General features: G+C 40.5%; 1 protein-coding gene across 1 annotated transcript; it reads left to right on the forward strand.

Annotated features, from left to right (window-relative positions):
* Nucleotides 1–1048: 1048 nt before the first annotated feature.
* ankfn1b (ankyrin repeat and fibronectin type III domain containing 1b) lies at nt 1049–25667 on the forward strand. Its single transcript, XM_030122200.1, has 16 exons — nt 1049–1170; nt 1965–2078; nt 2232–2329; nt 3424–3514; nt 7383–7490; nt 13336–13435; nt 13548–13680; nt 13780–13899; nt 15727–15942; nt 17834–18000; nt 18167–18317; nt 18952–19120; nt 19325–19491; nt 19595–19802; nt 21406–22133; nt 23730–25667. Exons 1-16 carry the CDS (start codon nt 1146–1148, stop codon nt 24045–24047), a joined length of 2913 nt encoding a protein of 970 aa, XP_029978060.1. The 5' UTR covers nt 1049–1145; the 3' UTR covers nt 24048–25667.
* Nucleotides 25668–25891: the final 224 nt, after the last annotated feature.

The following is a 25891-nucleotide window of genomic DNA, read 5'->3' on the forward strand; positions in this document are numbered from 1 at the left end:
ATATGACCCACATGGACATTCAGAGGCTCCGTAGTGAATGTGGAAACACCGTCATCTTCTAATACATTGATTCACCAGTAAAATCAATGGCGTTTGACCAATGACAGTGGATGGAAACACTTGGTTTATCTTCAGTTAACGATATCTTTGCTGAAAAAGTCACTTTTTCTTCAGTTTTCTCTGTTTTTGATATAATAACCCTCAACTTTACTCTGACCTTTTATGAACAGCTACATGATCAATGAATTAAATATAGGAAATTACCTGAGTTTCACTGAAAAACAGCAAAATACAGAAGACAATATTATAATAAATGGTGATTAATCACTTAATAAAGGTTAAATCTAGAGTAAAATTCATTTGGGGACTGCTCTAAAAGTGGCACTGGGTCTTTATGGGTTATTGTTTATATTTGTTTTTTTCTCAGAGAAATGCAGATATTTCTCACCCCAGTAATACTTAATGCATCAGAACAGCCACAGCAATAGTTAAAACACAGCATGAGAACTAAAACAGGAACCGTGGAACCGTAAAAAATCTCATTGAACATTGATTCACCTGTAAAACCCGTGGAGTTGGATCAATGACAGTGGATGGAGACCCTTGGTTTATGTTCAGTTAATGATATATTTTACTGGAAAAGTCACTTTGTCTTCAGTTTCCTCTGTTTCTAATATAATAGCCTTTGAATTTTGCGAACATCTACATGATCAGTAAATGAAATATAGGAAGATACTGGATTTTCACTTAAAAATACAAAATACAGAGGATGATATTATAATAAATGGTGATAAATCATGTAAATTCAGGATGTGCACAAAAAGTAGCACTGGGCCTTTAGGGTTAAATGCGTTTGCTGTTGCTGGTTCACATATTAGACTCTACAGTTAAGAGTCTCAATGGTGATGAAAACTTTAATAATGCATGAACGGACTTTGCCTCTGTCTTTATCTTCCCTGTGGTTCATAGTTGTGAGTCTGGAGGGCCGTGCAGTGCATTTTGCCACTTTGGTGCAGGAGGCTGAGCAGCGGGTGTCAGAGCTTCATGCCCCAGGTTCGAAGCGAAGGTCCCACCGAGCGGGATGGGGTCTGACCGGGAGAGACAGCTAAAAGCCATGGGAGTGGAGGCTCCGGCTCTTCCGCCGCATGCAGACTGGCTTTGAGCATGCGAGTAGGCTCACCTGGACTTTGATGACTATTATTGAGATTTTTCACATGCTGAACAGTTGCTCCACAGATCAACCCGGCAGTCTTCTTTGGGTTTTCATTTTTGCACCCTTTCTCTCTGTTGGCGCTCTGTCTGGGCTCAGTTAATGGCTTCCACACTGAGTTGCCTAGCATATGAGTGTGAGTGTGCAAACATAACACGGCCGTATTCCTGCTTTAATTTTTAATAGGCATTCCATGACACTCTTAGCAGGATGGTAGACAGCCACCCCCTAAAAACAGGCACACTCACACGCACACTCCCAAACCATTCTGCACTTTGATGCAAAAAAGATCTTTCCCTACTTAATAATTCCACATAGTCATGTCAGTTAATGGGCATGTTGTGTGAATGTAATGGAAATAAAACACCATGTGTGAAAACTGCATTTAAAACTCTAGTTACAGTCACAATAACAAAATAACCTGACATCCCTGCAAAACCTTTTTGTGTACAGTTGCAGATTTTTATTTGTCATCTCAACTGCTGACTATAAATCAATTCACCTTCACAACTACCTATTACTTTGTACTTTTTAATGTTTTCCACTATTAAAATGATTAATGCATCACACGATAGACCAAAAAAGGACAGAAATATCATTAATAGGACCTGGTGGTTCCAAGTCCTCATTCTATTACATGTATTTAATGTACTGAATAGATAACCATGCTGCTTGTATTCATTCTCTGTGTATTCCATGAGCCTTCACACTTACTTGCTTGCCCATCTTTGTGACTTTGTGTCTGCATACTTAGGCCCTCCAGATGCCCCCAGTGTAGTTCGTCTGTCTGTCAGCAGCAGCACTAGTCTCAGAGTGGACTTCCAGGAACCTCTCTGTGTCAACTCTGCTGTGGTTACCAAGTACAAAGGTCAGACCTCATACTTACTCATTTAAAACCTACTACTATTATATGCAGTACAGATCTATTATTAATACGTACCATGCATTTGCAAAATTTAGGAATACAAAGGTTTTGTTTTAATTGCTCACTTTCACCTTTTCTTTTTTGTGTAATTTGCAGTGAGTTGGAGCAGTGCCCCCTCAATGAGTCCTTTGCTTGGTGAGATGGTTGTAGAAGATACCACTCTGCTGCAGTGTAACATCACTGGACTCCTTTCTGTAAGTTCTACCAGAGTGTTTTATGACCGTCATGTAAATATCCAACTAACTGTTATACTGAAAAATCCAGCTGTGTAATATAAACAGTTTCTCTGTAAGTATCAGGAAGAGTCCTATACAGAATTCAGTACCACTTCTTGTATGTCCACGGAAAATTAGGAGAGTCGCAGCCACTAATTCTACATTTAAGTGTTTTTTTTTTATCTGCATTCATGCCCAAAGTCCTCTGTTCCCACCATATTCTTTATCCACCGCCAGATCAAAAGGTTACAGTCATGCTTTATATGGTAGTTCAAGAGTGACAAAGCAACACAAAGCATTAGCTTCTCCAGCTGCTGGTGCTGACCGATAAAAAATTTAGAAGCTATTCTCCCACATGAAGGCCCCGATATTATTTACACATGAGCTTAAAGCGTTTGCTTGGGCGACATTGAAGGCATTTCCCAAGTGGCTCTTCTTTATTACATCCATCAAGCTCCACACAGAAGTTGTAGTCAGCGCCAATCCCAAACGATGGGGTCAAAGACTTATGGCCCTTCTGAAAACACAATTGGAAAACACAGTTTATTTACTTTTTGAAAGTCTGACTTCTGTGCATTCAAAAGCAACAGTTGCAAAACAGCCACCAAAATGATGAAAAGAGCAGCTTGGTAGCCTGCCACCTGATTTATGTTTGGCATTTTAAGTGGGCACGTAGACAAATGGACGATCTACTGGTTGTTTGTTATTGTGTGGGAGAAGCCCCTTCCCCCTCTAAGACCCCTGTTGCCGCCAAAGCTCGGCTCCTGTCAAATGACAGGGGTCAAGGCGAGGTCAGGAAGTGTCGGCGGTTGGTTTGATTGATCTGGCTGAGAAAGGAAAGACAGAGGCTCGGTGTCTGCACACTGGGACACTGAGACAGACACAGAAAGAGTCTTCACCCCTTATACTCAGACACACTCATCAGTGAAGACAGACAGACCCCTACACACAGACAAACACATGCATTAAACCAAACATGATGGTCTTCCACACAAACCTTAACAGATGCTGCTCTGAGTAATATAAGTGTGTGGCCAAATGTTTCTTATGTGTCATATGTTCTATTCTTTCAGGGGAGCTTCTATTATGTTCAGGTGTCCGCCTACAACATGAAGGGCTGGGGTCCATCATCAGTTTCCACACCAGCTTGTGCTGCACCCTCCAGTAAGTCCACATTTTGTGTGTGTGTGTGTGTTTGCACGTGTGTGTGTGTGTGTGTGTGTGTGTGTGTGTGTGTGTGTGTGTGTGTGTGTACTCATGTATGTGACTGCGTCTTACATAAAACACAGAATAAAACTTTAAACAGCCCTTGTTTTTGGACGTCACCACTGCAAAACAGTTTCCGTGCACGAGAACAGTACATACAGTTCTGCACATAAACCTGAGCAACTTGATCACTGCATCATTTCACATCCGTTTAGTTTGCTGATTCCGACCTCATTGCAAGATTTCCTTGACATCATTACGGGGGTGACAGCTGGACTCTGATCAGCCAGCAGGCTGGATGGGTTTTGGGACCCCCACTGCAGACGTCAGTGAGTGTAACCATAGACTCAGGATGGTGTTGGCTGGCAGGAGAAGGTGTCCGGGTTCAGCCAAGAAGTTAACCGTGAAGTCATCTGCAACAACAGCTGAGGTGTTGACTCACTACAGCAGCTCTGACCTCCTTCTAGCTATCGTTTTTTTTATTCATCTATTTAAATATTGATACATTTGGCCTAATGTCATACATAGATATTTGACACATAGATGTTTTGATGCTTTTAAAGGACTGACATACATTGGTGACAGTAATTTCTCATTTGTGTTCTAAATTTTTATTATATGCTTTCTCAAAAGAGCTCACATTTATGTTGCAGGGTCTTTAATGGCATGCCCAAGATAGTTCAGATATATTTCTAAACAGGTATAAATTAAAAATTTAAAAATTCAGTCCACACCACCTTTAGATTCCGTATCTCTGTCCACGCAACAGTATACAGTCATCTATAAACTGGTTCATCATGTTACCATTTCTATCACGGATAATATTGGACCCATCAGATGCAGAGGCAACAACACATAACATTATAAACTGAAGTTTCCTTAAATGTTCCTTTGGGTTGTTGAGGTGTATTCTTTTTATTTTAAAGATTAACCACAATACCAGTATGTTTGTACGTTTCATAAATATGTCTGTGCTGACGATGCACTGCAGGTAAAACACTGACTTCTAAATCTAGATGAACTATATTTAATAATTCAGGTGCATGTTCATCACACAAAGCACTAATAGGCATTCCCGAATTAGGGTGTGACGATTGGGATGTGATTATGTTTTCTAATGTCTTCATTTTTACTGTCCACACAGATACAATACCAGTGGTTTTAAAACTACTCACACTGCTCACTGTTTTTAAAAATCTCAGTTTTTGCAACCTAATATGGAAAAGAGGTCTAAACACAGAGAAAAATGTCTGTTTTGCATCAGTCAAACTCTAACAAAAGCCACACTTTGATCACATTATTCTGAACTAGCGTGGAAGGATGGGAGTTGTTGTTTTCATTCAATAACTGTCAATGAAATCCCATTTGACTCAGACAGCAATCATATCTACAGACAAGGTAATTAATTCAAATTTTATTCACATTACATTTGTTAACATATGTACTCATTATGTCATTTTATTCTAACAAAATAGCTGCAGGAAACTTAAAAGATAAACATGAGCACATAGATATGAGGAATAGGTCATTACAGTGAATAAAATTATGTATTATTAAGTTATAAACATTGTTGGAAACATTTAGGCCTAGTCATTTTACATATTTGGATGTGGATATAGTTACATATTGAACCTTTCTTTATGTGAAGCCAAAAATTGAATGTATTCATCCCTGAGTTTCCAGAGTGTTGTTTATGTGCAGTATGTTAAGTCTGTGCAGTTAGTGCCTGCCTACTGTAGCAACGCAACATAGGTACTCTGATTGTAGGCGTGTTGGCACACTCATGGCACATCTGGAGAACACATGAACATATTTGTCCTCATCAGCACACCATGTTTTTTAGCAAGTGTGTATGTGTGTGCATGTGTGTCTTCTTTTTAAGACTGGGCTTTCCCTCTCTTTTTTTGACTGTCCACCTCCCTCCTCGTTCCTCCCTCTCTCAGAGCTAATTTTGATGTTGCGTGTTTGTGTTTTCCATTTGGGCCTACCACTGGAAATATTTGCATGTCTGTGCTGTAGCGCGCAGCGCGGCCCCAACAGTGGGGGCCTTATACCGGGCCATGAACGCCCATTAAAGGGCCCACTTGTCCTGTTGGGACAGGCACCTTTCCGGGAATAGAGCTCACCGTGTTTCAGTCCCTCGCACCCTCCGGGGGGCTCTGGGAGAGGGAGTTGGGGTGAGGTTGGTGGGTGATGGTGGCGGGGGGAGTGTTTTATCACTGACACATCCTCCAGTGAGCAAGCAAGGATGCTGGCATGGTAACACAGAAGGCAGAGGGTTTGGGATCACTTTCTGCAGAGCTGTGATTATGTGTTTGTGATACATTCCAGTCCAAATGTACAAAAGCTAATTTTTCTGATGAACTGAGAGGAACGCCACATATTCAAAGAGACAGGGGGTATAAATACTGTAGATTGTAGAGTCTTGATGTGTACGTTACTGTCACTGAGTAAGCTCCATTGTGTTATGCTTTCTGTGCAGCCCAAATATGTGCAGAGCTGCCAGTAGCGTTGGTTCTCACTCAGTATGTCTGTCAGCCAACCACAGCTTTCTCACACTGGGGTGGGTGCTGTTTCCTGGAGTACACACTAGGCTGGTACACCTCACACTCAGACTATTAGCCCAAGATGTTTGGGTCCAAAGCAAGATATTCATTATCTCCTTCCCAATCTTGTGGCTGATCCATTCTGTTACCACTTGGCCTCAAAACAGTATTCACATGCCAATATGGAAATCTAATATGTGCCAGACTGTATACATCCCAATACCAACAGTAACATTGTCCTGTACATTAAGACCAGATAGACAGACTATCTCCATATCTACTCACTTGGCTCTAGTGTGGGCCAACTCTGGAGAAATCCTGCTTGACAACATATTATTATCACATACTGTATATTGTGGATCTATAAAGATAGTTGGAAGACGTTAAGAAGCTTATAACACATATGTGATATACCCAAATTTGTACCTATTTTAAATAATATGTATATGATTACTTTTAGGGTAATACTACATATATTGAAATACATTTTTGCATGGTGTAGACATATACAATATTATAAATATATTAAACCATACATTTCTAATAGGTTTCATATATTCTGTAGATGTTCCCCTTCATATGTTCATATATTATTACATTTATTTCTGTCACATCAGCCATATATTAGACGACAGCAACGTTACTATACTGTAAAACCTTAAACCTTTTTTTTCCTCAACACATTTAATCCCCCTCCCCCTGTAGCCCACCGCTGCCGAGTAGTGTGATTCTGACGCATGCTTCACATGAACAAGCTTTCCATTAAAGTTCAAACAATCAAGTCAGGTTTATTTTCAGCTAACCAAAGTTATTGCTCTGTCATCCCTTGATCCGGCTTTGCTGATTTCAAATAAACCAAATACTGTTGATGTATTGAAATATTCCACTGTATGCACAACCATGGACAAAAACCCTGTGCTTTCCCAGTAGTAACACCTCTTTCCTGATAACTATCTTTCTTATAATCCTTGAAATAAAAAGAATGACTGGTAGAAGAGTTTTGGCTTTATTTGGTCATTGAAAAAGAATAAATGTCTTGAGGGATTTACACTTGAAATGAAGGAGGTAGTGAGACAGTATCACTTTTCAGAGGATGATATATAGAATGAAAAGGTGCATGTTTTTAAGCCGACACTTATATGTGATACTTTACCCCCAATTTATGTCATTAGCTTTGTTTTTTGGTCATTAATGTACAATAGTTGATCTTTACAGTTATCATATATCAGTTCTGCAAGTAAAGAGCCCTTTGCTGATATTCTCTTCTTGTGTTTCTGCAGGTTGGAGGGATATTGATGGCCGTGCTCCCCGCCAGCGAGGCCAGAAGGAGGCACTAGACCAGCTACTTGGGCAGATAAAGGAAGCTCACCGCCACTGTGTCTGCCACGGTATCAACAGCTTTTTGATTGATTTGAGGGACGCCTTTTCCCTAAAAGACTGGACAGTAATTTGAGAGTTTTGATGATTTGCATGGTTGGCCTCTGGTGAAACCTAAACCTCTAAACCCTCTTGTAACTTCCTGTTCTTACTGAATTGGATTTACATATGGAATTACATGCAGTAAATCCTTGGGTACAATAACATCTTGAAACCGAATGAGTACAAATACACTTGACCTTACAACCGAGATCAGTTTTTAGTCATGTATCAGCTGTAGTGGAGGCCTGGTGTTTACCCTGTGCAGCGGTATAAGCTGCTGCAGACCATACATGCTAAAACAGTTGTGCAGTTTACAGTTAGCTTTTACTTTTATTTAATTTTGACTATTGTTAACAGTTTCAGTTTAGGTTTAACTATTTTTTAAGAATGTATAACATGGTATTTGTCAGGGGTGACATTCACAAAGGTGAGGAAAGCATATTGTGTAATTAAACTAATAAAACTAAAACACTAATGAAACAATAAACGCACGTCACCTTAGAGCAGATGAATAACCAATAAGAACTGAAGACAAACTGAGCGTAGAGTTCAGGTAATTCCTTATACAAGTGCATCAGCTGATTCCTTTCTGTGCATCTGATTGGCTCTCTTCATTCAGGGCACCATGCTGCTCTTCTGCATGCTGCTTTGCCATCTCCATGTTTGCAAATGAAAGGGTACAAAGGTTTGTACTTCCTGTTTAGACTTTCCATGTATGCATGAAGAAGGGTAGGAAGGTCCAAACACAGACTCGTACTGCCAAATAGAACTTAATTTAAGTGAAGTAAGTTTCTTTAGACAAAAATGATCCTCTCTGAACACAAAACACGCTGCAATTCCTTTTATTTGGGCATCGTCCTTTAAACCTGTCAGTGTCGGCTAAGTTAGCATTTTTGTGCAAGCCTTTCAAATGGACTTTAGCTTCATCTGGATCGTTGTTATTCAGTTTTTGTTATGTTATGTTTTACAATTATGCTCAAAGTAGTGCTGTCGAACGATTGCATTTTTTTTTTTTATCAGATTAACCACAGGGTTGCTGTGAATTAATTTTGATTAATCATGATTAAATATCATTCATTTTTAATCTACACTGAACAAAAATATAAATGCCCCACTTTTGTTTTTGCTCCCATTTTTCATGAGCTGAACTCAAAGATCTAAAACTTTTTCTGTGTACATACAAGGTTTATTTCTCTCAAATATTGTTCACAAATCTGTCTAAATTTGTGTTAGTGAACACTTCTTCTTTGCTGAGATAATCCATCCACCTCACAGGTGTGGCATATCAAGATGCTGATTAGACAGCATGATTTTTGCACAGGTGTGCCTTAGGCTGGCCACAATAAAAGGCCACTCCCAAAATGTGCAGTTTTATCACACAGCACAATTACCACAGATGGTCACAAGTTTTGAGGGAATATGCAATTGGCATGCTGACTTCAGGAATCTCCAGCAGAGCTTTTGCCTGTGAACTGAATGTTCATTTCTCTACCATAAACCATCTCCAAAGCTGTTTCAGAGAATTCATGAAGAAGACCTGTGCGAGAGGAAAATGGTGGTCACACCCAAATACTGACTGGTTTTCTGACCCCCCTGGACCACCCAATACAGTAAAAGTGCACATTTTAGAGTGGCCTTTTATTGTGGCCAGCATAAGTCACACCTGTGCAATAATCATGCTGTCTAATCAGCATCTTGATATGCCACACCTGTGAGGTGGATGGATTATCTCAGCAAAGGACAAAGGAGAAGTGCTCACTAACACAGATTTAGGACAAATTCATGAACAATATTTGAGAGAAATAGGCCTTTTGTGTACATAGAAAAAGTTTTAGATCTTTGAGTTCAGCTCCTGAAAATGGGAGCAAAACCAAAAGTGGGGCATTTATATTTTTGTTCAGTGTATTTTAATTGCGTTCGTTTTGCATGAACCAAACAGACTCCAGAAAAAAGGAATATATATGCATTTAACGTGTTTGTTGCAAGCTGGGTGACGCGTTAGCTGAAGTGCTAGCAGAATCCCCTACTAATGTATGCTTCGTGTTAATATGGTATTTTAAGATGGAAGTGTTTCAGTAAAAGAAAAACTCCTTCCTGCAGAGTGTGTGTAATACTTTATTATAGAAATACTTGTTTTTTTATACTCACATTTCACATCCAGAGAGCCAACGTGCTGTTTAGTGTCTTCCATCTTTATGTGTTGGTTCTGCTGCCTGTCACTGCTGGATTCAACTTGCCCATTTGTTCATGCATGGCGCTAACTCTACTTAGACAAACTGCCCCAAATGCGTTGGCAGAGACATTCAGAGTCATTCTGCACTGCAGATGGGTTAATTGTGTTAAAATTTTTGATCAGTTTATTCATGATGATGGATTAATCCGTGTTAACGCATTAATATTGACAGCCCTAGCTCCAAGTAATCCCAAAAGCAAAATGGAAGTCATGTTCTTGCAAATTTTCACAATGCCATTTGTGGAGGGATGGCCATCTGTTGTAAACATGGCACAGACAAATACTAAGATGAAACAAGATGTTTTCCTATAATTTCCCATAATTCTAGCTTATTTTAGTCAGCTTTGTAAACAGAAAAGTACTAGAGCGTCTTCTCTTGGTTAAAGTGTCATTTTTATTTTTTATTGTATTTAACAAAAGCGTTTTTTTGCACCTAGTTTTAGTTACTTAATAAGTTTTTGTTTCCGTCTAGTCTACTTTTCAGGAATATTCTCGCATATGATGTAAACAAACACAAACAAGAGCAATGGAAGGTTCGACCTGCAGGGTTGTAACACATCCTCACAACTTTGCTGTGTTTTCATCTCATTTTGACAGACACTTACAATCTCAGGGGCAGCGAGCACTTCGGGGGCCCGTTACACCCTAAGACGACATGGCCACCTCAAAAATAATACCCTCCCCTCTGTCTCAACAACCCCAACACCCCCCTAATATGTCTTTCCATGACTCAGCCCTTCCTCTGCTGATACCTCTCTCTCTCTGACAAAATGCAGATCAACTTCGCTCACACTCAAGCTGTTTATATCCCCAAACACTACTGGCTGTAAGCTGGTCCCATTAAGTGTCAAAACCTGTCCACACTGACTCTTTTACATGATGGCAAACTGCATTTAGCATTAAGTAAGTTGTCTCTCTTTTTCTCTCACACCCACATTCTCAAACAGACTCACCCACTTACTATTGTCCACTGTGGCCAGACCATATTTGCAATAGGGAGAGACGCAATATAATAGTCAGTATTGAGTGGCTCTGGTTCTTCAGACGGCGACTGATTGAGCTTGAGAGTTCAGGCACGGTAGCCAAGGTGGCGTGTCCCGGGGTCATGTTTGTTATTCCTGTAAGAGACGAGTCTTGGGCTGGAGTCGGGAGAGGGCATAAATTAACACTGACTGCTGTTGCCTGCCCCCCACCACCCACCCACCCACCCCCAGCAGCCCGCCTGTCGCCCTGTCTACTGTCCATACATATAAATACATAAAGATAGACAGGCACACACATAGGTACACTTGTACACAAATGTGCGTGAAACACACACAATAATTGGCTACATGTTCTCTTTTTCAGCTCTTTCTCCCTCAAGTCCGAGTAGGCACCCCCCGTCTCAGCTCAGCTTATAGCTCACACCACCTTCTCTCTCTTATCCAAACACTATTAATTAAACTGTGAAAGAGGCCTGATAACCACAGGCACCCCAGCAGCCGACCGTACTTGTCTGTCTTACTCAGTGTCAACCAGGGACTGAGGCCAGGACGGACTGAGCTAAACACACTTGTGAGCAGAGAGAAATTTAGGGAGGTGAGAGGGGTCGAGGGGTGCTGTTTTTTCTTGTTACTCCACCTTGGCTCGTCCACCTGAAGAGAAAATTAGTTCTTCTCGGGTTCTGAATGGGGGGATTTATTGACTTTAAGTGGCCCGGGCTGGAGTAAGATCACCTGGGAGGGGAGGGAATCTGCGAAGGGTTTGGGACTCAAGGTTTCTAATGAGTTGGGAGGTGCGTTATCTCACCAACAGGCACCCACACAAACACCCACACAACATATATACACACACCTCCCTCTTCGCCTCCAACCCCCTCCAGGCCCACTAAAAATAAACATTGTCCCCCACAGACTTAACTGACCTCCCTGTCAGTGAGTGGCAAAGGGTTAAGACCACATACAGACACACAACACCCATTACTACAGCTCCTTGGCTCCACTCATATGGCTATAGCTCAAGACATGCCATGCTCCAGCAGCTATAGTATGTGCAGGTAAACAAAACACAACATAGATACACACACAGTTAGTGTCCTCTGGGATACGAGAGCTAGTGGTTCCCTCAAGGCCCATAGTCTGCTGTTGGCAGTCAGCATGACTGTCAAATGGTGCCACACCACTGGAGCGCATGAAATGTCGAAAAACATTCCACTCGAATGTGTGTTGAACGTGTCAGGTTTGTTGTCAATTAGGTAACGGCCTGTCACTGGGAGCGATGTTTCTACAGTTTGTCAGGACAGAGCTATTCACCGGCAGTAGCAAGAAAATCAGACAGGCCAGGCTGTGGCACAGTTCACTACAGATACCCTCGTGTCGCTTTAACCCATAAAGACCCAAACAGACGCCGGCAACCAAAACTATCTCCTGATCTAAACTGTTGAATAACTTCTGATCCACTAATCCTGTCAATACATGGTGTAAAACACAGTTTGTCATCTTTTCAAGGTCATCAGATATGACCCATTTAGAAGTTCAGATGCTCTGTAGTGAACATGGAAACACCGTCATCTTCTACAACATTGATTCACCAGTAAAACCCATGGAGTTGGATCAATGACAGTGGATGGACACACTGTCAAATATGCTATTAGCTGTATATATCACTTCAGTTGTAATGTGTATGTTGAATAAAAATTCATTAGCAGTCTTTATCTTGATTTTGATCTTTTTTTGATCTAATTATGATTACTGAACAAAGTGACCAACTGCTGTCCCCGTGTGTTTAGGTTGATGTCTCCAACAATGTCGTCAATGAATTCCTCCACCTTCATTTCCGCATTTGTCTTAAAATTTGTTTGTTAGACATTTTCAGTGTTGTTGTCGGTAAAGTTTTGTCAAGTTGCCCCATCACCACCACCACCACTGTTCCCTACCACTGAAAAACACAGGACATGATTGGTGGCCTCATGTAATTTCTAAATTCTGATTGGCTCAGAGATAGAACCATATAAAACCAAGTTAGAGTTTGATTTTGCAGATAGAACTTTCCTTTTTGTTTTAAAACAAAGTAAAACAAAAATGCAAAAACAAATAAAGTACACATCACATATTGAAAATAACCCATCCAATATACAGAATATGTGAATAACTCAATTTTGGTAAAAATGTCAGATAGAACCTTAGAATTCCATGGGAACGACTTGTTTTTGCATTCAGTTATTGATATATTTGCTGAAAAAGTCAGAGTTTCTTCAGTTTTCTCTTTTTCTGATATAAAACCCCTCAACTTTAATCCAAGCATTTATGAACATCTACACGATCAGTAAATTTAATATAGGAAATGTATGAATTTCACTGAAAAAAACACAAAAACAGAGGAAAATATGATAATAAATAGTGATAAATCAATTAAGAAAGTGAAATCTAGAGACAAATTCATTTGGGCAGTGCCACAAAAGTAGCGCTGGGTCTTTATGGGTTAAACACTTTGAAGAGGATCATCAGCGTGTTCAGTTTTAAACAAACCGACTGACTTGACCGTTGAACAGACGAAGTATAATTCATAAAACATGTTCTCTTTTCTCTGTCTTGACCACACAGAGCAATGCAAAGCTCCACCACAGGGGAGGAAACACTCGGTATCCAAAAGCCTCCGTCACCTCTTCCAACCCACCAGCAAATTTGTTAAAAGTTTAAAAAGGTAGATTATCTTTTAGTGTTTTTGCCATAAGTGTTATAAGGAATTCATCCGTATTCAATTATGCAATTCCAGTATTAATTTATTTCCATCATTTGTTCTTTACCATTACCAGGGGACTCTACTTGGCGTCAATAATGTATAGAGATGACAGCATTTTGGTGACTCCAGAAGACCAGATTCCTATTGTGGAGGTTGAAGATTCCTACTCCAGTTCCCTCATGCAGGACTTCCTCTGGTTTACAAAGGTAGACTCAAAGTAGTAACAAAAGAAGAACTCACCAACTTTAATAAACTGACACTAATACTGACTTCCTCCACATGCATGGTCTCCTTCTCTGTGTTAGGTGTCCTACTTATGGGAGGACATTCCATGGCTGCAGCAGTGTCTCAGTCCATCCCAGTCTTCTTGTACCTGTACTCTGCAGACACGCCTCAAGATGCTGCAGGCCGTCTCCCATTTACAGGTAACACAGTGTTTGGTTGACTCCAAAAGACAAGACAACATGATAAGCGATGTGGTTTTGTGATAAAATTGTGGTATATGGCCAGTGTTGGGAGTCATGCGTTACAAAAGTAATGCATTACAGTAACGGAATACTTTTTGCTGTAACACAGTAGTGTAAGGCATTACTAATCAATTTTCAGCAATATTTTTACTCAGTACATATTCAATAGCACTTGTGTTACAACATACTTTTCACCCATGATTTAATTACTCAAAAAAAGAAAAAAAAACAGCAAGACTGTGAGACCTGAAGGAATCAAAAATGCAGCAGGAAAGTTCTATTTCTGTTGGTGTTCAGCCAACAGGTGAAGATGGCAGAAGACGGTACATTGTCCACATGGACCCATGTTCATTACTAACCCTAACCCTGCTTTTAAGAAGCTAGTTAGCATGATCCTTGTGATCAGCAATGACAAGGGAAGCTAACGTTTCTATGACTAGTTAGAATTCTTTATCAATTGCAGATTTATGTACCAGTGTCCTCTGTGCCACCCCCTGTTTGAACATGTAAAATGTTGAAAAAAATGCAAGCGTTCTTGCTGGGATTCAAACATTGTAGACCGTAGTGTTACTCACTTAGCTATCCGTCCACATGTACTTCAGGGTGCAAATGTATACATCTCAAGGCTCTCCTATCTCTTGTATTGGGGGGTTGGGGGGTTGGGTTCTACTACGCATGCGTCATTTATCCAGTCCAATCCAATCCAGCTTTATTTGTAAAGCACTTTAAAACAACCACAGTGGACCAAAGTGCTCTACAGAAAAATAAATAAAAACCAAAACAACAGAATAAAATACAAGAATAGATTAAAAGACATAGAACAACTGTAAAAATAAAATAAAAAATTTAAATAAATAAATGAATAAATAAAAATACAGAAGAATAGATAAAGCCTAAATAAAAGAATAAAATACAAGAAAAGATTAAAACATAAAAAGCTGTACAATTTAAAAACAACAACTAGAAGCACTCGGAGAGTGCAGACCTCCGCCAAGGCAGATCAGTGCCCCGGATTTGGATGAAAATTTCAGGAAATGTTGATACTGGCACAAGGAACAAATTATTAAATTTTGGTGGTGATCACGGGGGCCCACTGATCTGCCTTGGTGGAGGTCTTTGCTGTCTTTTCTAGAAAATCACTCGGAGAGCACAGACCTCCGCCAAGGCACATCAGTAGGCCCCCGTGATCACCACCAAAATTTAATCATTTGTTCCTTGTGCCAAGATTAACATTTCCTGAAATTTTCATCCAAATCCGTCCAAAACTTTTTGAGTTATCTTGCACACAAATAGACAGACAGACAAACCAGTACCGACAAAAACATAACCTCCTTGGCGGAGATAATAAGAACAATAAACCAATACCAAATAAAACAACTGAATAACAATAATACATTCAAAAATCTCACATGGTTTCAAAAGCCAAGGAGAAAAGATGGGTTTTAAGAAGGGATCTAGAAACAGACAGAGTGGAAGTTTGTCTGATATGGAAAGGCAGATCGTTCCAAAGTTTAGGAGTGGCGGCAGCAAAGGCACAGTCACCCCTGAACTTTTGCTTAGTTTTTGGTACAGTTTATGTTGAGAGTCTGTATATAACTCAAAAGTAATAGAGGAGTCATGTAACGCATTACATTCTGAGACAGCAATATTATTAAATAACAGTAACAAGTAATCTGTAATGGATTACAGTTTTGGAAGTAACTTGCACAACACTGTATATGGCATAACTATAGTCCTATGATTTCTGGGCATTGAGTAACAGTATGTTCTGATATGTTTTCTCAGGGAATGCTGGGAACCCAGGATCTTGGTCAAGTGTATTTTGAGCCAATCAAAGACAAACACGGTAACGCCCTGCTGGTTCTGCTAAAGGACATGAACGCGTGTCCAAACCTGGATGGGGTGCGCTGGACGCAGCTTTGCAAACTCCAGCTCCAACGCAAGTCCATCTCATCCCCTGAAGAACCCACCGCCTTGGACATGCTTCTCATCACGCTCCATGTAAGAGCTACAAGAACACACAGGCAGTGATGGGAAGTTTCAGTTTTTTCAGGTTATTTTTGTTGTTGTTTTGGAAACGTGCTGCTCTTACTGCAGTTCAGAAGTGTTTTTCAGTGGTGGTTGGGGTTTTTATCAGCCTCATTCTTTGAATTCTTTGTTACCTAGAGATTTAGAAAGATGAAGCAGTGCAGTGCATGGCATTTTATCATCAACAACAAAATACCCTCAAAAGTACGGGAAAACTTTTATTCATTAGAACTGATGTAATTCTTTCAAACAGATAAACATGAGGCTGAAGCTGAAACAAAAGGATCGTAAACAGAAATGTGCTTCCAATTATGAATGTTGCTTGTGCTCACACTCATTATTTAGACAAACATTAATTATCATGGTTCTCCTCTTCTATTTGTCACACTCTTCAAACATGCACTTGCCACCAAATAAATAAATAATAGTGTTAGTTTGTTGTTTGAATCATGGAAATATTGTGACCCAATGGAGTATTATTCATCTGTTAAAGCTCATTTGGATTTCAGCGTGGTGGATGTGATGATGTTTATCTATCTAATTGTTGTTGTTTTGTCTTTTTTTAACTAATGCTGCCTGGGTGTTTTGTTCAGGGGGAGGACCACAATCTGGAACCAAACCACAAGTTGATTTTGTCTATATAGCACTGTAAACCTGATACCATTGTTGCAATGCTGTTTTGTCTCCAGTGTAAGTCGGTTTGGCCTTGTGGTTCCAAAACAATAGTGGAGACTCCCTTTGGCAAAACCGCAGGTCACTGAAATATTTGTTTTGTGGCCAGTTATGAACAAATTGTATGATGAAATACATAAAAATGCACTGAAGGCTAAGTTTGCAGCGTAGACTTCCACATTAAACATGCAGACAGTTTTAGACTGAAGTCTGTCAAAGGCTAACAATAGCAAAACTTTTTTTTTTAACTTAATTTTTATTTAGTTTTGCTCATATAAATATACAAGAATTTTATATACATTAACATAGCCAATCAAAAATCCCTATATGGCACACATGAAAGAAAAAAAAACATCCACAGTAGATACTGATTGCAATTAACCACAAATGAAACATGAATGACAAAAAACATACACGTACATGACCATTTCAAAATGCTTATTGCATTAAAAGCTTAATCATGGGACTCCATCTCTTTGTAAATAGCTCTCCCTGAATTCTAAATACATATATTATTTGCTCCATCTGATAGATTTCCCTCACTTTCTCAATCCAAATGTTGTACGTGGGAGGTTCAGGTTTCAACCACTTGATAGTCATGCATTTAATGGCTGCTGTTAGTAAAATTTGTAAAAGGTATTTTCAGTTATTTCCCTCTAAACTTTCTGGGATTACACCTAAAATAGCAAACTTTAAATCTTTAGAAAATGTTTGGTTGAAAACTGTGTTCACAGCGCCAAATATATCATCCCAGAAAGGTCCGATGTTAGGACATGTCCAGAATATGTGAATGTGGTTCCCCAAGTGAGCCCCACAATTTCACCAACAGGTATTGGGTTCAGGGGGTTCATTTTTGAAATTAACTCCAGTGTCCTGAAAAATCTTGCGACAATTTTCCATTTGAACTCTCTCCATGAACTAGAATTAGTGACAATATGGGCTTCAGAGCATTTATCTGCCCACACAATAGCAGAACTTTAAGGTTAGAATTTGATTTGATGTCTTATTTATTGTTCTGTGAGCCGTTCCCACATATTTTTGGCTGCTAAGGTGTTTTTATATTTCTTGTGTCTATGCAAAAATGTCGATGAAACGTAATTTCGTTCTGCACTGTATCCGTGGTGGTATTGTGTTTGAATGACAATAAAGTGAATCTTGAATCTTGAATCACACCGCAGTATCCTGTTCCCAGGAGAAGCTGGCGTATCACAGGAGGAGTAGAAAGCAGCTGTCTCCGGGACTATACTTGGGTTACCTGAAACTCTGTACATCAGTGGAGCAGATTAGAGCGCTGGTGCCTCAGAAACTCCCCAACGTCCTCTGTCACACGAAAATTCGGGACAACAGTAACGTGTCCAGGTGAGAAACGTTAGATAAGTGTATTTGCTTGAACTTTTATAATTGTGTGTTTGTTTTCCTTCTGAAAGACTCCACACATCTACCGTAACCAGAACACAAAAGATGGCTTGTGTTGTGGATTATTGCATCTGTGTGAGTGTGTGTTCTACATGTGTACTGGATTTAGAGAGGAGTGGCAGTGGCTACAGGCCCTCAGCTCTCTGGAGGAGTCGTTGGAAATGGACCATGACGTACAGAGCGCTCCACATCGCCTCTTACAGGACCTGCGCAGTGCCATCAAGGACCTCATGGCCCGCATTAACGTCCCTGGCAATCAGGTCAGACCTATTTCAGTCTGAAAATACACTTAAAATATTATATAGTTAAGTATTAAAAATGTGTTTAATGGAAACAGTAGGAACTTATCAGAGAATATAAAAGCTGCCATTGTTCAGAGAGCAGCGAGAGTGAGTGCCGAGTCAAGTAAAATGATTCCAGTGGATAGTGAGCCAGTTCTGGTCAGACCACTAATGCTACATGATTTCTGTAAAAGAACATGGTTTGAAATTTAAGCTGCATCATGGCACAATGATGTCCATTTCATTCTCAAACCAACAAATATGTTTTTATTGCAAAGATTCTTTTTCTCTAGACGTTCTTTGCAAAACAACATAACAATGGTTTATTAGTGTTATGGAGTTACAGTGCTGTTGATTTAGTTAGTGAATCTATCATTTTACATCTCCTCTGTAGAATTTAAGCCTTTAGTTCCACTTTCATTATGTGGAAAATACTACATTTATCGTTTAGTTTGTCCAAAACACTTCAAAGAGTATTAGTATAAAAATGAACAAATGTGCCCTGGATCATGTGGGTTTATGTGGCTCATCTGGTACACGTCCATCCTTTAGTTACACATGAAGTTTTTGCTTGTGTATTAAAATAAAAGACCTTCGTTATGTGTGTGTTCAGGCCCAGGACTTCCGTATCTACTGCCAGGAGGTGTTGGAGTTTGGGGAGAAAGTGTCCTTCCTGCTCCTCCTGCCACCCTCTGATGAAGTGTGCACGGCTCCTGGTCAGAATAACCCATACTCCCCCTGTTCTGGTTTCCTCACCCTGCCCCTGCAGATCTTTGAACTAGGTCAGTGAACATTTGAAACATTTGAAAATAGGTCCATAATCACACACTTGTTAACATTTTCAGCCCCAACGTTTGGCAGAAATGGATTTCATCAATCTGTGTTTGGTTTTCTTGCACAGCTTGTATTTATTTTTCCTTTCATTTGTCATGTGTTGTTACAGTGCATATTTTGAACGTATTATCTCCCCCTTTTTCCTCTTGCAGTCCATTTTAATGCCTACTGCCCCAGTTTCATCGGCCAGTATTGCAGGGTGTCTGCCTTATTGGAGCTGGAGTCCTTGATGTCCCAGCAGGCATTGAGGGAGGCATTCTCTGAAGCTGAACTCCTCTCTGCCAAGAAGAAGCATCAGCAGGTCCAGGACCACATGCAGGTAGAACCACAGGGAGCATTCTTATTTCATAAAATCCCATTAATTTAGTGGCAAATTCAATTTTGTAGAATATTTATCACCGTGGTTTCTGTCTACTCAACAGCAAATGGAGGAGGTGTGGCGTGATGCGAGGTGGATCATGGAAGCCTTGCAATATGCTCGCTATAAACAGCCGACAGGAGGCATCTCCATCAGCTGGATAATTGATTTCTCCAAGGAAGTGATGCCTAATAAGCCTCCGTCCACCTCCTCCCAGCCCGACTTCATGCCCTCCCCCATGCCTTCACCAGAACCCTGTCGTAAACACTCAGGTCGGACATAGTTTCAGTTCTTTTCTCATTAACACTGCACTGGTTTACAGACAGAATTCCTTCTTCATCATCAAAGTAATGTAACTTATTATGTTTGGTTACTTCTGCCTTCTACTTTTACTTTTGCCTTTAGTTAATGAGCATTTTAATGTTGACAGTATTTTGACCCCTAATGAACAAGCTTTAAAGTATAGAGTAATATGTATATAAACTATATTACAGCATAAGGAATGAATTAACCGGTTTCTAGCTGTGAAAGGTGTTCTTATCCTGTCCTATCTCATCCTACCTGCCTTCACATGGTTATTTATTTTATTTTATTTTATTTTATTTGTTCCTCTTTGTGCCATTCGCCTGTACAGAGCTGGGCTACAGGGCATTTGTCTACTCTGCTCCTTACACATGGAATATGTTGCTAAAAGAAAGGAAACTGACTGAAATGATCTCCTTGAATGCTTTTAAATCCAAACTCAAAGTGCTAGAGATTAACTCAATGACTTGCACTTGTTTTTCATAGTTTGACTTGTCCTGTAAATTCTTGTATGTTGTAACTGTGTGTTGTATTTCATGCTGCCTCTTGGCCAGGACTCCCTTGAAAAGAGGTTCTTAATCTCAATGGGATCTTTTCTCCTGGTTAAATTTTTAAAAAAATAAATATAAATTAGCTGTTATTTTACCAGGTAGGTCAATTGAAAACCAGTTCTCTTTTATAATCCCAGGGACTACAAGTGGAAATTAGCTCTAATGCTACAACTTGGCACACTACATCTCTCCTTTTCAAGGTTAATGTATATTGTGCATTGTCCCTGTCTAAATAAATAAACAAAATGAAAAAAAAAAAAAAAATAACAACCTATCCAAGTGGCAGCATAGTAAGCAGACAAAACAGAAAAAAAAAAAAACAAAGTTACAAATCACAAAGTCATACAACAAGCCACAATAGTAACTAGAAGCACTCTGAGAGCGCAGACCTCCGCCAAGGCTGATCAGTGGGCCCCCCCGTGGGCCCCCCACCCCCGATCACCACCAAAATTTAATCATTTCTTCCTTATCCCATTTCCAACAAACCCTGAAAATTTCATCCAAATCTGTCCATAACTTTTTGAGTTATGTTGCACACTAACGGACAGACAAACAAACAAACCCTGGCAAAAACATAACCTCCTTGGCGGAGGTAATAAAAGAGAGTACTATTTACAGTATTTACAGTGACATATTTTTTTAAAAGGAGTAGTTATTAGCAGTAAGAACACAAAACCAGATAATATAGCTCCACATGGAGTTAAACAGTCATAAAAGCAATCAAAACACACCAATAAAAATGATCAACAATTCAAAGTGTGAGTACTGCCAAATGAACGGAGCTGTCTGTCTCTTGGTGTTGTGTTCATTGGAATATAGGTGTTGTAAAAAGGTCTATTCTGAATGTAGTTGTGAATTTTGATTAGTAGATGTAAAGGAAAATGCAATTAATTGATAAGGGTTTTGTGTTTTGATTCTATGTCACTGTTACCTGTAAGTAGTTACTGTACAAAACTGAACAAATTCACATTTTTCAAACCTTTAACATATTAGCTAAAGTTAAATGTTTCACATCCTACAGATTTCGCTGGCCTGTCAGATGAAGAGGGTTCCTCAGAGGTCTTCCTCACCACTGACAGTGACTACGACTCAAGCCGAGCCCAGAGCCCCCGCGAGTTGGACCTTCTGCCCCCGTCCCCCCTGTCGACCACAACGCCACTCGAACCTCGTAGCTTCCTGCGTAGCGACGGGAGCGGCTCAGGAGGAGGAATATGTATCAGTAGCGGCGGACGTGGAGCGCTGAGGGATTCCACGCCCGACGTCCTCCAGGCGTCAGAGCTACAGCACGGGAGGGAAGGTGAGAGGTGTGGAGGAGGGGGAGGGGGTCGGTGTGGAGGGGAAAGGCGGAGAGGAGCCCCAGAGCTGTTTGACAGTGACTTCATCCTGCCCAGCCGACAGATCGAGCTGTTACACATCACAGAGAAGAGACAGGCTTTCTGTGTGAGAACCAGCAGCCTGGAGTTCCCCTCCGCCACCTCAGCCCACCACCAGCCTTACTCCCATCCCAACACTTGCCCCTCACAGCCCACCTCACCTCAGCGACGGTGGCACAGGCCCTCGTCAGTGGACCGCTGCTGCTCGGCTGAACGCTGCCTGCCTCATCTTCCACCTGCACGAACCTTATCAGAGGACAGCGGGACTCAGAGGCTGTCCTCTCCATCACCTGCTGCCCTCAGGAAAGGCTGCCACGCCACGCTCCGAGTGTACCCACAATACCGCACAGGCCTGCCCAAGGAGACCAGTGTGAAGGTACAGGAGGATTTTAACAGGCAGAAAACCATAGTTTGACATATTTTGACATTAAAAGTGAGTAAAAATGTCAGTAGTAAGCCACAGTAAGTCACCAAAACACAGATTTATCCAATAAAGTTTGGCATCACAAATGGAAGGCAGTACTTTCAATGACAGTCCAATTAAGCTTTATATTAACCTCTAAGGACCCAGTAATGCATTTCTGTCCTCTGCAAAGGATATTCTTTAAGAAAGGCTGAAAAATGTGCATGAAGAAACTGTTCCATCATGCTGTTTCCAAACAAGGCAATTATTTATTGTAAAAAGCCGAAACTTTTACTTTCCTGGTTTTTAGGAGGTTAAGAACAGGATGTAAATGCAAAGAAAATGTTTAAAAAGAAAATGGGCCAAATGGAAAAATTTACATTAAGATTTAAGAATCAAAAATCAATTTCTGTAACAAAATGTTTTACTCAACTGTGCAAACTGATTCATGTCAGAAGCATTTTCTCTACACTTCGCACTTTTGACACCATCTTTTTGAGCTTGACCTTGGAGAATCTTTATTTGTCTCATGACAGCAAAACAAACATCTGCAGATTACAGTGGACTAATCAAACGACCAACAGGCTGATACACAGTAGCCTAGAAACATAATGATATAAACAAACCTTAATACACATGTAAAATAATGTATATACACTGTTACTTAACCCATTTACAATGAATGAGACTGAAAAGAGCAAAATGAAAACTGTAGCTCTATCCCACTTTGACTAAGCTGTCAGACACAGAGTCTTACTGTATTTTTAAGCGTTCTTTAAACGGTCAATGAAGAGTCCTGTTCCTCTGTGTCAGCTCTGTGTAACTCTAGGATGGTCCTGCAAAGGATATTCTATAAGAAAAAAATGAAAAATGTGCATGAAGAAACTGTTCCATCATACTGAAAAAAAGCTAAAACTTTTACTTTCCCAGGTTTCAGGAGGTTGAGAAAAGGGAGGAAAATATAAAGAAAATGTAAAAAAAAAAAGAAAATGGGCCAAATGGAAAAATTTCCATTTAGATTTAAGAATCAAAAATCAATTTCTGTAACAAAACGTTTTACTCAACTGTGCAAACTCTGATTCATGTCAGAAGCATTTTCTCTTAGATTTTGCAGTTTTGACACCATTTTTTTGAGCTCATCTGTAAAACAAATATTCGCAGATTACAGTGGACTAATCAGATGACCTGATCCACACTAGCCTAGAAACATAACGGTACAAAAACAGAATAACAGGAACATACTGTTACCTGGCACTGAGAAAAACACAAAGTGGGACAAGGAGAGAGCAAATGGAAGGACGCCTTTTATCCCATCAGGGCTTAGATTCCTTCTTCTTTTCTCCATTCCTGTGTGTAACTGTAACGGTACAAACAAACCCTAATGCACATCTAAAATAATGTATTTACACTGTTAATCGACCCATTTAAAATGAATATAAGACTGAAAAGAACAAAATGAAAACTGTTCTCAGCTCCATCCCACTTAGACTCAGCTGTCATACATAGAGTCTTACTGTATTTTGTAACGTTCTTTAAAACGGTCAATGATGTCCTGTTCCTCTGTGTCAGCTCTGTGTAACTCCAGGCACGTCAGCGAAGGAGATGGTCCAGCTGGTGGTGCAGGAGATGAACATTGTGTCTCGCCGTTTGCTGGGCGGCAGCAGCGGAGGCGGAGGCGGCGGTGAACAGGACCAGTGTGTGTACTACAGCCCTGAACAGTTGAAGCACTTTGGCCTGGTGCTGGTTTTGGACAACAGAGAAAAGTGGCTTCAGGACGACTTCTGTCCCCTGGAGCTCCAAAACCCCTGGCTGAGGGGCAAACTGTGCGTTCGCATTAAGGAGTACTCGCCTCTAGCACTGACGAACAGCCGGGCCACGACGGTGTGACACTTCCAAAGGGAGAAACAAAGGAAACATTTAGGAGATCCATGTAACAATTGGGACACTCCACTAAACTCTGCACTGTTCAACAACTGCAACTATAAAACCTTGTCATTTTGTCTCATGTGGTATTCTTATCTGAAAAGCTTCTCCAAGAGTCTGGCTCCGACAACAGGACCTTTTTTATAAACATCACAGACCCTCATATGGACACCAAATGAACAATTATAAAACAGAACAAAGAGAAAATAGTTTTTTTGCTGTCAGAAATCATTGGGCTAAAGATTATGATGCCGGGTAAGATTAATAGAGCGTCACTTTGACTTCTGGCGTGATTGACACCAGCACATAGGGCTGTGCGAGTTGCCAAAATGACTTGGGCAGCATCATCTCCTCCCCAGCCACACGCAGACAGGGCTTTTCCTATGAACTCTCTCATTGTGTCATACCCAAAGAGCTGTCGACTGCAGCCGCCCGGCCCCATGTTCCCAGGATGTGGGCTCTGGACCAGGCCCAGAGGGCAGGAAGGAAGGGAGAAGTACAGATGGGGGGCTGGCGTCTCCGCACGGGGACGCAATCGGCCCGGCGATTTGGCACGTCAGCCTGTCACTCAACTGCTCTTGGCCACTGCGCTGTCTGGTAGCAAAAAACAAGCAAAGCAGGGAAGAGAGAGGTTAATAGAGAATGAAAGAAGGCAACGACGAGGAGGAGGAGGAGGGTGGAGGGGGGAAGGAGGGGGGAGGCTGCATCTTAAAGACTGGCACTGACTCTGGTGCTTTTTTTGTCCCTTTTGCAGCAGCGAATCCTCTGTATAGTAGACTCAGTGGTAGTGTAGCTAAACTAATACGATCATCTCATCATGTGAAGCAACACAAAATAAAACCAGCTAATTTGGATTTTCACAACAGAGAAAATACAAGCAATACTTGACTCGTTTTGTTTTTTCTAAATTGATGGAAAAAGCATGTAAACCATCCGGGATAGATAGTGCATCTGAAGTACTGTAGTCATGCCGTGCTAAAAGTTAACCAGTTCAGTGTTTTGTTGTGTTTGGTTCCGTGGTATTCCCAGATGCATCAGAAAAACGGTGCCCGTCAGTCTAGAACAGGGTCTCCCCAAGGAGTCGAGTGTGAAAGGGATGACTCAAGTTGTCAAGAGGCCCGGCGTTTGTAAACAAAGTCACATACCATATATTCCAAACTGATTCCTAAACCGCTTCGAAAAGTTATTTATGAAATGACTCAGCTTTTACGACGGTTGAGTAAGTTTGTTAACTCCCTCGACACTGGCAAAAAAAAATACCGGTCAGAATCAGGCCTCTTCAATCCTAAAACCGTACTTGTCAAGTCATTTTCAGGAAACCACGCCAGCATTTTGGTTTTGCAGAATGCACTCCATCTGGAACTGAATCATCTGTGCATTGTTTACATTGAACTCAGCAACGGAAACTTTAAGTTATTTCTTTTTTTTTTTTTTTTTTTTTTTTTTTTTTAAAGAAACATGGATATATTTTCAACCCGGCTCAGCAACATCATCCTGCAATATTTCCAAATGTAAGGAACTCAGTGAATACATCAATATCAGCTGATAAATGTAGCACCAAAAGAGAACAGTCCAAAAAAAAGACTAGAGTGTGGACAGTAACGTGAGAGTGGACCTGGCACTGTAGCATTCCAGGTCCACGGGACGGTGCAGAACCTGCCACCAGTGGACTGGACTGAGGTATCAACCGACGCGATACAAGTGTTTACAACATTTCATTTCCTCAAACCCTCAAAATGTGTTTACGTGTAATTACTGTATAAAAATGTCTTGGGAGTAACTGCTGTTATCAGTTGTAATTGGTTTTA

This window comes from Sphaeramia orbicularis, chromosome 19 (genome assembly GCF_902148855.1).
Source record: "Sphaeramia orbicularis chromosome 19, fSphaOr1.1, whole genome shotgun sequence".
Classification (NCBI taxonomy): Eukaryota; Metazoa; Chordata; class Actinopteri; order Kurtiformes; family Apogonidae; genus Sphaeramia; species Sphaeramia orbicularis.

What these genes read in the sequence shown, in the direction of transcription:
- ankfn1b (XM_030122200.1), top strand. Translation starts at nt 1,146, where the DNA reads ATGCAGACTGGCTTTGAGCATGCGA. An exon ending in AGGCCGTCTCCCATTTACAG is followed by an intron (nt 13,900 to 15,726) that starts GTAACACAGTGT and finishes ATGTTTTCTCAG; the next exon opens with GGAATGCTGGGAACCCAGGA. An exon ending in ACCCTGTCGTAAACACTCAG is followed by an intron (nt 19,803 to 21,405) that starts GTCGGACATAGT and finishes CACATCCTACAG; the next exon opens with ATTTCGCTGGCCTGTCAGAT.